At 36.2% G+C, this 12,678-nt stretch overlaps 1 protein-coding gene across 7 annotated transcripts in view; it reads left to right on the forward strand.

Moving 5' to 3' along the window:
- Positions 1–12,678, forward strand: part of IGSF11 (immunoglobulin superfamily member 11) — a 263,579-nt gene that overhangs the window by 73,379 nt on the left and 177,522 nt on the right. For 5 of the 7 annotated variants that reach the window (XM_047874143.1, XM_047874140.1, XM_047874142.1 and 2 more), the window contains one exon: positions 5,161–5,222. The exons of 1 other annotated variant lie outside the window; for it this stretch is intronic. In XM_047874143.1, coding sequence (XP_047730099.1) covers positions 5,174–5,222 — 49 coding nt within the window. In that variant the 5' untranslated portion in view covers positions 5,161–5,173. Of the gene's footprint in view, positions 1–272; positions 294–5,160; positions 5,223–12,678 lie in introns of those variants that run through there. One more of the 7 variants, XM_047874147.1, reaches the window with a different exon arrangement.

Below are 12,678 nucleotides of genomic sequence, written 5' to 3' on the forward strand. Positions count from 1 at the left end.
TTGCCCCCTTGATTCAGCATTCACTTGATTGCTATTATCTTTGTCTGTTTTCCAGAGTTCTGAAAAAGTTGACTGAGATTTTTTGCTCATTTTTTTTATTGTTTTTGTGGAAGGATGAGCCCCTGGAGCTACTAACCCTATCACTTTTACTGACATCACTCCCTACGTGCCCCCACCCCCTTAAAGTTTTGAAAATGGCAACTTGTATATCCACATCAGATGCTTGGTTTCTTTTGAAGAATTGAAAGTATGTTACTACTGAGCCCATAGTTCCACAGATCAACAATTGCCTGGTGAGTAGCAGTTGCCCAGTTCAGGTAGGAAACTTTCTCTCCTGCCCCTTAATCATTTAAGTTACCTGATTGGTTTCTCCACCCATTTTAATTTTCAATCTCTTTAGTATTACATATTGACTACAAGCCTAGGCCTTGAGCCAGATAAAACTGGATTTGAGTGTTGTCCTGACCATTTAAAGACTGTGTGTCCTTAGAAAAGTGACCTGTTCTCTGTGATCCTTAGTGTCTTCATTTGTAAAATGAAGAGAAACATAATTACTCAATTTAGTTATTGAGATAAGTAAATAATATAATATTTATGAAGAATTTAGCCCAGTGCCTAACATGCAGTAAGTAAATAATAGTTGTTAGGAGTTTTTTTTTTTTAACGTTTATTTATTTTTGAGACACAGAGAGACAGAGCATGAACGGGGGAGGGTCAGAGAGAGAGGGAGACACAGAATCTGAAACAGGCTCCAGGCTCTGAGCTGTCAGCACAGAGCCCCACGCGGGGCTCGAACTCACGGACCGCAAGATCATGACCTGAGCTGAAGTCGGCTGCTTAACCGACTGAGCCACCCAGGCGCCCCTAGTTGTTAGGAGTTTTAATGTAAATTTATTAAAGTCATTTTTTATGTTCCTTGGTAATGTTTGGAATTTTCTTCTTATATGTCGAGTATATTTGTTTAAAAATGTTATTCTTTTTTTTAATTTTTTTTTTCAACGTTTATTTATTTTGGGGACAGCGAGAGACAGAGCATGAACGGGGGAGGGGCAGAGAGAGAGGGAGACACAGAATCGGAAACAGGCTCCAGGCTCTGAGCCATCAGCCCAGAGCCTGACGCGGGGCTCGAACTCCCGGACCGCGAGATCATGACCTGGCTGAAGTCGGACGCTTAACCGACTGCGCCACCCAGGCGCCCCTAAAAATGTTATTCTTATATAATTTGTGAATTTTATTGTTGTTGTGAATTGGATCTTTTTTTCCTACTATATTTTCTAAATGGCTAATGCTACTATGTAGGAAAGATAATTTTGGTTTCTCTTTTCTCCTGCCATTTTTTAAATTTCCTTATTAGATTAAATAGATTTTGTGATTAGCTTCATTTTTCTTTTTGTATTTTTAGTTTCATTTTTCTTGATACACATTGTAATGACAATTTCCCCCACCTTTATAATATTTATACTCTAATTCTTTTTTTTCTAATATTGACTAGGACTACAAAACAATGTTAAATAATAATGAGGGTTACAGATGTCATTTTATTCCTGAATATAATGGGAATGTCCCAGCAAGTGCAATGCTTAATTTTGGTTTCAGATATATACATATATATACATACATATGCATATATGTGTATATATATATGTACATGTATAAATATATATGAATATATATAGAACAATTTCTATGATGAAGTTTCTTTCTATTTCTATTTTACAAAAAATTTTAACTGGCTTTTGAATTTTATCAAATAATTCATAGAATCTATTGAAATAGTCATATGATTATCTCCATTAACTTATTCATGTAGTTGCATCCATAGATTTTTTTTTTTAACATTTGTGTATTTATTTTGAGAGAGAAAGAGCATGAGCAGGGGAAGAGCGGGGGGGGGGGGGGGCGGAGAGAGAATCCTAAGCAGCTCCACACTGAGTGTGGAGCCTGATCCCATGACTGTGAGATGACGTGAACCAAAATCAAGAATGGATGCCTAACCAACTGAGCCACCCAGGTTCCCCACATCCATGGATTTTTAAATGTTAAATCAGTTATCCATTCCTAGAATAAACCTTACTTGGTCATCCTATATTTGTCTTTTAATACAATTCTGAGATCAGTTGCTAATATTTTATTCAGGATGTTTGTATTTTAGTAGTTGATCTATTGTTACCCTTTCTTGTTTTGTATTTGTAGACTTTGGGCATTAGTATTATGCTAGCTTTATAAAATGATTTTAGAAACTTACTATCTTCTTCTGTGTCCTGGGAGACTTTATATATGAACTATCTGTTCCTCAAGATTTTCCAAAACTCACCTATAAAATCACATGGTCTTTGGGGCGCCAGGCTGGCTCAGTCGGTTAAGCGTCCGACTTCAGCTCGGGTCACGATCTCGCGGTCCGTGCGTTCGAGCCCCGCATCGGGCTCTGGGCTGATGGCTCAGAGCCTGGAGCCTGCTTCCGATTCTGTGTCTCCCTCTCTCTCTGTCCCTCCCCTGTTCATGCTCTGTCTCTCTCTGTCTCAAAAATAAATAAACGTTAAAAAAAATTAAAAAAAAATAATAAAATAAAATCACATGGTCTGGTTTCTCGGGGTGTGGGGGTTATGTTTGTGGTGTATACAGATCTCTTATAGGTTTTCCAGTTACTGTAGGTTTTCCAGTACTGTATGATTATTGGTCTACTTAAATTTTTTCCTTATACTTTAAAATTTTTTGATGATTCAACTTAGAAAAATATTGCATTTCCTTTCAAATTTATGATTTATTGAGACTAAGTATTTTCTTAGACTGTTACTTCAATCCCCACGTTTTTAATTTCCAATATTGAGTCCTCTCTCTTTCTTGATTATATTCAGTTATACTTTATTTCTAGTATGTTTTAATGTTTGTTTAAACAGTCTTTTTAAAGAAACACCTCTTTTGTTTATCAAGTTTATTGTGAGTTGTTTTGGGGTGTTGAGGCTGTAATGTAACAGACAGTGAGTTTATAGTTTTGTGATCCTCTGACCTGTAATATCTAACTCTATGGGGTACCAGGATCACTAAATTTGGAGTGTACATCCATGATATACAAAAGGATTAGTGGGGAGCCTTCTGCAACTTTTCTTATTTTTATGCTGCTTATTTATTGATTTGTGAGCAAACCAAAGTGAAAGTAACTTTGAACTGAGTTCAAGGTATCATATTTGCCTGTCCTTAAACCCAGTTGAGAATCTGTGGTTTGCACTAGAGAAGATAGTTTTTTCTTGTTTTTGCTTTGTTTTGTTCCTTTTGGTTGGTGTCTTGGAATTTCTTGCTCTTTAAGCATGAAGCTAAGTGTTTTAAACATACTTAATTATGTATTTTTAAAAATAGTTTTATTAACATATAAAAAAATACCATACCACAAAGTTAACTCACTTAATGTGTATTCAGTGGTTCTTTAGGATATTCACAGAGTTTTGCAACCACACCACAATCTAATTTTAGAGAATTTCTAACACTCTAAATAGAAATCCTGCACACAGTAGCAGTCATTTCACATTTCTCCCCTACTTCACCCCAAACCTGGATAATCACCATCCTATTTTCTGTATTTTGCCTATTTGGGACATTTCACAAAGATAGAATCATACAATATAATGTATGTCTTTCACTTAGCATAATGCTTTCAAAATTTATCAATGTTGTGGCATGTATCAATATTTTATTTTCTTCTTAGTGCCAAATGATTTTTATTATTTGGATATACCACATGTTGTTTATCCATTCTTCAGTTGGTGGACATTCACATTGTTTCTACTTTTTGGCTGTTATGAATGATGCAGCTATGAACATTCATGTACAAGTTTTTGTGTGTATATATATTTTAATTTCTATTTGCTATATACCTGGGGTGGAATTGCTGGTCATATGATAACTCTCTGTGTAATCTTTTGAGGAACCATCAAAACTGTTTTCCAAAGTTGCTGCACAATTTTACATTCCCACCAGCAGCATATGAAGGTTCCAATTTCTTCACAACCTCATCGACACTTATTATTATGTGTTTATTACGTTAGCTTTATTAGTGGGTATGAGTGGTATATCTTTGTGGATTTGATTTTCATTTCCCTGATGGCTAATGATGTTGAACATTTTTTATGTGTTTATTGGTCATTTGTGTATCTTCTTTGGAGAAATTCCTATTCAAATTCTTTGCTCATTAAAAAATATTCTTTAATAAATTTTTAAATTTATTTTTGAGAGACAGGGACAAAATGTGAGTAGGGGAGGGGCAGAGAGAGAGACACACACAGAATTGGAAGCAGGCTCCAGGCTCTGAGCTGTCAGCACAGAGCCCAACATGGGCCTTGAACCCACAAACCATGAGATCATGACCTGAGCCAAAGTCGGATGCTTAACTACCTGAGCCACCCAGGCGCCCCTGCCCATTTTAAATTGGGTTGCTGTCTATTTATTATTGAATTGTAAGAGTTCTTTATATATTCTAGATATAAATCCCATGTGAAATATATGATTTGCAAATATTTTCTCCCATGCTGTGTGTTGTCTCTTTACTTCCTTGATGGTATCCTTTGACAGAGAGAAGTTTTAAATTTTAATGATCTTCCACGACCTATGCTTTTGGTGTCATAGTTAAGAGACCATTGTCTAATCCTAGATCTCAAAGATTTAGACCCATTTATGAAAACCAGTAAATGCCATCTTCTTAGTGAAGATACTCAATGTATGTATGGTTTCCTAATCTGCAAAGAACTTGTAACATTTAACTCCTTACTGATTATGGCAGAGGAGCCACAATTTACTAAGAAAGATCGGATGAGTGTGTGACTATTCTGATAACTTGTCAAAATTGATGTAGGTGACTTACTCTGAGGGGTAAAACAGGAGAGAAGCAGGTCAGAGTTCCTGCATGGTGATTCCATCCCAAATCTAGGTGATCTCATACAAATCAAAATTGGGTTAGCTTCAGATAGTCCTTTTCTTCTTTTAATGTTTCCATGTGACTAAGTAGTCTAATAAAATGGTTCCCATCCTAATATTTTGTACTCAAATCATGTATCCAAAGATGTCTTATTAAAAGCAACTATTTTTTTTACTCTTAAAACTTGGAATTTATCTATTATAATGTTATCACAGCACAGAATCTTTTTTTCTTCTTTTCCTCACCCCTCTCAGTTAAGAAGAGGAGATGTCTCCGGTGGGACTTTTGCTCTCTAGGGACTACTTTTCTAGTAGTGGTGAGTTACTTAATACTAGATTTTAAAACTATCAGTGGTTATTATTTCTGATGACCTGAGGGAAGGGCTTTCTATGATATTGATCTCTTCTCACACTTTCCTACCTTTTTAAAAATGCTTATTTATTTTTGAGAGAGAGAGAGAGAGAGAGAGAGAGAGAGGGAGAGAGCGCATGCAAGCGGGGGAGAGGCAGAGAGAGAGGGAGACGCAGAATCCCAGAATGCGAAGCAGACTTCAGGCTCTGAGCTGTCAGCACCAGAGCCCAACACGGGGCTCAAACTCACGAACTGTAAGATCATGACCTGAGCCGAAGTCAGATGCTTAACCAACTGGGTCACCCAGGTGCCCCTCACACTCTCCTACTTTTTATGATACTAACCTCTTCTTACACTCCCCCATTTCTCAATCCTGGGAAAAAATATTTTATTTTCTTTAAAAAAAAAAAAAGAAAGAAATTATTGAGCCCTTGCTATCTATGTGTAAGGCAAGATGGCTACAAAAGGAAACAAGGCAGATAAGGTTTTTAACCTCAGGAATCTTATATTCTAGAAGGGACCTCTAGAAAACAAGCAACTATAATGCAAGGTGGTAAGAGCTATGCCAGGGGAAGTACAAACAGGTATTTGTGCATGTAAATGCGACACTTGAATCAAAGTTGGAGTGCTAGGGTCTAACTGCAAGCACAACATCTACTAGCTCGGTTACCTTGGACAAGTTGCTTCATCTTTACTGCCTTCAGTTTTCTCATATTTAAAATAGAGGCAATAAGAGTACTCACCTAATTGGTTTTCTATGAAAATAAATGAGTTGATGCATATAAATTGCTTAGCATAGTGCCTGAATATACAATAAAAAGGTAACTCATTATTATTATTATTATTATTATTATTATTATTATTATGAGAGGGATATTATTCTGAAGGGTTATTTAAGAGCTAAGAAGTAAATGGAGTGGTCAATGTCAGAAGAATATTCCAGGCAGCGAGAAGAGCATGTTGCATGCCTGGAGGCAGAACAGATCATGGAGAGTATGAATAACTAAATGAAATTTATTATGCTGAGTAGGAGAGAGCTGGAGAAAAAGATATGATACAGGAGAAATAGGGGCCGGATCAGAGAGATGTTTGGCCTTTATGCCAAGAGTATGCAGATTTGAGAGGGGGATCAAGATACTCGAGTAAGAGGACCCGAAACTCACCTCTTCCCACAGAAGGAACTAGACAACTCATATTAGCATAAATAACCCAGGAAAAGACCCAAAGACTGGCAGAACAAACTCCACAACTAAAGTAGAGAAGAGACCACAATGAAGATGGTAGGAAGGGCAGAGATGTGGCAACCTGCAGCAGGGAAGGAGCCCTGGGTGCAGAGAAGGGTGAGAGACAGACTATCACACTGGATATCCTGCACTGGGAAGATGAAACTCCATAGCCTTTGACTTTTAAAACTAGAGGGACTGAATTTCATGAGTTCTTACAACCAGTGGGACTTAAAGCTTGGAATCTTAAAAATCAGCAGACTCAGTTCTACATCTTGGAGATAATAGCTAGAAGTGGCAGTTTGAAAAATGCCTGGGGCACATGGGAGGAACAGTTATTTATACATCTCAGAGCATGTCCTGAAGGAAATTCTCCACAAACAAAGGAGCTGGCAGGTGCCATATCCTTGCCCTGCCCCCACAGCATAACCAGCAGGGGCACTGACATTCACTAACTTGCTTACACCAAGCCCCACCTCCCACACTTCAGCAGATCCACCCCTTCAGGTCCTGTTTACCTTAGTCTGGGCACTGCAGGTCCCCTCCGCCAGAAGACCAATGCAAACCTTGCCAACACTGCATCTCCTGACCCATGCATTTTACAAGGCCCTGGTCTCAGTGGTGGTGGGTGTGGCAGGTCTCATTTTGCAAGCATACCAGAGCTCACCTTGTTAAAACTACACATAATATACTGCCCACAACAGGCAAAGAGAACCTCTGCAGATGACTGGACTGAAGGAAAAAGTGGCCAAGACATAAGAGCTGGGCACACACCACACACATAGGAGACACCCCTGAACCACCAGGTTCTGGTGAATAGGGGACACTGCAGGATATCTTCTTCATAAGGCCATTATTCTCAAGAGCAGGAGACATAGCTGACATCCCTAACACACAGAAACAGACACAGAGAGACGAAATGAGGAGACAGAGAAATATGTCCCAAATGAAAGAATAGGATAAAACCACAGCAAGAGACCTAAGTGAAATGTATATAAGGAAGATGTCTGATAGAAAATTTAAAGTAATGATCATAAAGATACTCACTGGACTTGAGAAAAAAGTGGAGGACATCATTGGGACCCTTAATAAAGACATATGAAACATAAAAAAGAACCAATGAGATGAAGAGCACAATACATGAAATAAAAAATGCAGTAGCTGGAATAAATAGCAGGCTGGAGGAAGCAGAAGGATGACTTAGAAACTTGGAAGACAAGAGTAATGGAGAGTAATCAAGCTGAGCAGGTGAGAGAAAAAATTATGCAAAATGAGAATAGAGTTAGGGAACTCAGTGACCCCCTTCAAGCATAATAACATTTGCACTATAGGGATCCCAGAAGAAGAAGAGAGAGAAAACGTGGCAGAAAATTTATTTGAAGAAATAATAGCTGAAAATTTCCTAATATGGGGAAGGAAACAGATATCCAAATACAAGAGGCACAGAGAACCCCCAACAAAATCAACCCAAGGAGGTCCATACCAAGATATAGGGTAATTAAAATGGCAAAAAGTAGTGATAAAGAGGGAATTTTAAAAACAGCAAGAGAAAAGAAGACAATTATATTCAAGAGAAACCCCATAAGGTTATCAGTGGATTTCTCACCAGAACTTTTGCAGGCTAGAAGGGAGTGGAATGATATATTTAAAGTGCCAAAAGGAAAAAGTCTACAGCCAAGAATTACTCTATCCAGCAAGATTATCATTCAGAATAAAAGGAGAGATAGTTTCCTAGGCAAACAAAAGCTAAAGGAGTTCATGACCACTAAATCAGCCCTATAAGAAATGTTAAAGAGGACTCTTTGAGTAGAAAGGAAAGACCATAAGTAAGAGTAAGAAAAGTAGGACACACAAAAGCAGTAAAAATTAGTATATCTATAAAAATCAGTCAAGGGACTCACAAAATAAAAAGATATAAAGTATGATACTATATACCAGAAACATGGGGGGTGAAGAGTAAAGAATGTGCTCAAAGTTAAGTGACCATCAAGTTAATATAGACTGCTATATGCAGAAGATATTATATTCAAACCTAACGGTAACCATAAATCAAAAACCAGTAATAGATATGCAAAAAATAAAGAGAAAGGAATCAAAATGTATTATTAAAGAAAGCTAGCAAATTGAAAGGAGAGTAAAAGTAGAAACAATCAGGGAAGAACTACAAAAACAACCACAAAACAAGTAACAAAATGGCAATAATTGTAAATAATTACTTTGAATGTAAATGGACTAAATGTTCCAATCAAAGGTGTAGGGTGATGGAATGGATAATAAAAAATAAGACTCATCTATATGCTGCCTACAAGAGACTAATTTCAGACCTAAAGTCACCTGCAAATTAAAGTGAAGGGATGGAGAAACATTTATCATGCAAATGGATGTCAAAAGAAAGCTGGCAATACTTACATGAGACAAAATAGACTCTAAAACAGAGACTGTAACGAGAGACAAAGAAAGAACATATATAATAATAAAGAGGACAGGGGCGCCTGGGTGGCTCAGTTGGTTAAGCGGCTGACTTCAGCTCAGGTCATGATCTCACGGTTCATGAGTTCAAGCCCCTCATCAGGCTCTGTGCTGACAGCTCAGAGACTGGAGCCTGCTTCGGACTCTGTGTCTCCTTCTCTCTCTGCCCCTCCCCTGCTCGTACTCTCAGTCTGTCTCTCAAAAAAATGAATAAACATCAAAAAATTTTTTTTCAAAAAAAAATAATAAAGAGGACAATCCAATAAGAAGATATAACAATTATAAATGTTTATGCACCCAACATGATAGCACCCAAATACATAAAACAAGTAACAACAAACATAAAGGAACTAATTGATAGTAATATAATACTATATTAATACTATATATGATACTACCTATAGGGGACTTTAGGGGACTAATATAATACTATAGGGGGCTTTAACACTCCTCTATGTCAATGGACAGATGATCCACACAGAGAACATGCAAGGAAATGTGATTTTGAATGACACACTAGACCAGATGGTTTTAACAGATATATTCAGAACATTACATCCTAAAGCAGCAGAATATACATTCTTTTTGAGTGCACATGAAACATTCTCCATAATAGATCATGTGTTACACCACAAAACAAGTCTTAACAAATTAAAAAAGATAAAAGTCATACCATGCATCTTTTCTGACACAATGCTATGAAACTAGAAATCAAACACAAGAAAAAATCTGGAAAGAACACAAATACATGGAGCTTAAATAACATTCTACTAAACAATGAATGGATCATCTAAGAATTCAAAGAAGAAATAAAAAATTACATGGAGAAAAATGAAAACAAAGACACAATGTCCCCAAATCTTTGGGATGCAGAATGTGGTTCTAAGAGAGAAGTTTATAGCAATACAAGCATACCTCAAGAAGCAAGAAAATTTTCAAATAAGCAACCTAACCTTATACCTAAAGTAGCTAGAAAAAGAACAAACAAAACCCACAATCAGCAGAAGGAAGGAAATAATAAATATTAGAACAGAAATAAATGATATAGAAACTAAAAAACAAAACAAAACAAAAAACAATAGAACAGATCAATGAAACCAAGAGTTGGTTATGTAAAAAGATCATCAAAATTGACAAATCTCTAGCCAGACTCATTAGATAAAGAGAGAAAGGCCTCAAATAAACAAAATCACAAATGAAAGAGAAGAAATAACAACTGACACTACAGAAAAAAATTATAAGAGAATATTATGAAAAATTATATGCCAACAAATTGGACAACCCAGAAGAAATGGATGAATTCCTAGAAACATATCACCTACCAAAGCTGAAGCAGGAAGAAACAGAATTTGAACAGACCTACTACCAGCAATGAAATTGAATCAGTAATCAAAAAACTCCCAACAAACAAAAGTCAAGGACCAGATGGCTTCACGGGAGAATTCTACTAGACATTTAAGGAAAAATTAATACTGATTCTTCTCAAACTTTTCCAAAAAATAGAAGAGGAAGGAAAATTTCCAAATTCATTCCATGATAACAAACCAAATAAAGATACTACAAAAAAAAGAGAACCAATATCTATGATGAACATGGATGAAAAAATCCTCAACAAAATATTGGTCCACAGAATCCAACAATACATTAAAAAAAGCATTCACCATGATCAAGTGGGATTTATTCCTGGGATGCAAGGCTAGTTCAATATTCACAAATCAATAAACATTATACATCACATCAATAAGAAAAGATAAAAAACATATATATGGTCATTTCAATAGATGCAGAAGAAGCATCTGACAAAGTACAACATTCATTCATAGCAACAACATCCTAAAGGGCATATATGAAAAACCCACAGCAAACATCATACTCGTTGGGGAAAAACTGAGAGATTTCCCCCTGAGGTAAGGAAGGAGACAAAGATGTCTACTGTCACAACTTTTATTCAATATACTACTGGATGTCCCAGCCACAGCAGTCAGACAACAAAAAGAAATAAAAGGCATCCAAATTGGTAAGGAAGAAGTACAACTTTCACTATTTGCACAGGACATGTTACTATATGTAGAAAACTCTAAAGACTCCATAAAAAAACTACCAGAACTAATAAACGAATTCAGTAAAATCTCGGGATACAAAATCAATGTGCAGAAATCTGTTGCTTTTCTATACTCTAATAATGAAGCAGAAAAAGAGAAATTAATAAAACAATGTCACTTACAACTGCACTAAAAATAATAAGATATCTAGGAATAAACTTAACCAAAGAGGTGAAAGACCTGTACTCTGAAAACTACAAAACATTGATGAAAGAAATTGAAGACGACACAAAGAAATGGAAAGATATTCCATGCTCAAGGATTGGAAGAACAAATAGTGTTAAAATATCTATACTACCCAAGGCAATCTACAGATTTGATTCAATCCCCATCAAAATACCAATAGCATTTTTTCACAGAACTGGAACAAACAATCTCTGAATAGCCAAAGCAAACTTAAAAAAGAAAAACAAAACTGGATGTATCACAATTCCAGATTTCAAGTTATGTTACAAAGCTGTAGTAATCAAAACAGTATAATACTGGTACAAAAATAGACACATTGATCAATGGAACAGAATAAAAAGCCCAGAAATAAACCCAAAATTATATGGTCAATCTTTGATAAAAGAGGCAAGAATATACAATATGAAAAAGTCTCTTCAGCAAATGGTTTTGGGAAAATTGGACAGCTACATGCAAAATAATGAAACTGGACCAGTTTTTACACCATACACAAAAATAAACTAAAATTGGATTAAGGGCCTAAATGTGAGACATGAAACCATAAAAAGCCTAGAGGAGAAGACAGGCAGTTATTTCTCTGACATTGGCCATAGCAACATCTTTCTAGATTATGTCTCCTGAGGCAAGTGAAACAAAAGAAAAAATAAACTATTGGGACTACATCAAAATAAAAAGCCTCTGCCCAGCAAAGGAAACAACCAACAAAACTAAAAGACAGCGTGTGGAATGGGAGAAGATAGTTGCAAATGACATATCCAATACAGGGTTAGTATCCTAAATTATAAAGAACTTATACAAGTCAACACCAGAAACCCAAATAATCCAATTTAAATTGGACAGAAGACACAAACAGACATTTCTCCAAAGAAGACATATGTATGGTCAACAGACACATGAAAAGATTCTCAACATAACTAATCATCAGGGAAATGCAAATCAACATCACAATGAGGTTTTACCTCACACCCTTCAGAACGGCTAAAATCAACAACACAAGGAACAACAAGTGTTGACAAGCATGTAGAGGAAAAGGAATGCAAACTAGTACAGCCACTGTGAAAGATAGTTTGGAGGTTCCTCAAAAAATTAAAAGTAGGGTTACCCTATTATCCAGGAATCACACTACTGGATATTTACCCAAAGAATATGAAAACACTGATTTGAAAAGATATATGCACCCTTATGTTTATCACAGCATTGTTTACAACAGCCAAACTATGGAAGCAGCGCATGTCCATCAATAGATGAGTGGATAAGGAAGCTGTGGTATATATGTACAGTGGAATATTATTTAGCCATAAAAAGAATGAAATCTTGCCATTTACATCTAGAGAATATAATGCTAAGTGAAATAATCCACTCAGGGAAAGACTAATATCCTATGATTTCCCTCATCTGTGGAATTTTTTTTTTAATTTTTTTTTTAACGTTTATTTATTTT

The sequence above is a fragment of the Prionailurus viverrinus genome, chromosome C2 (genome assembly GCF_022837055.1).
Source record: "Prionailurus viverrinus isolate Anna chromosome C2, UM_Priviv_1.0, whole genome shotgun sequence".
Taxonomy (NCBI): domain Eukaryota; kingdom Metazoa; phylum Chordata; class Mammalia; order Carnivora; family Felidae; genus Prionailurus; species Prionailurus viverrinus.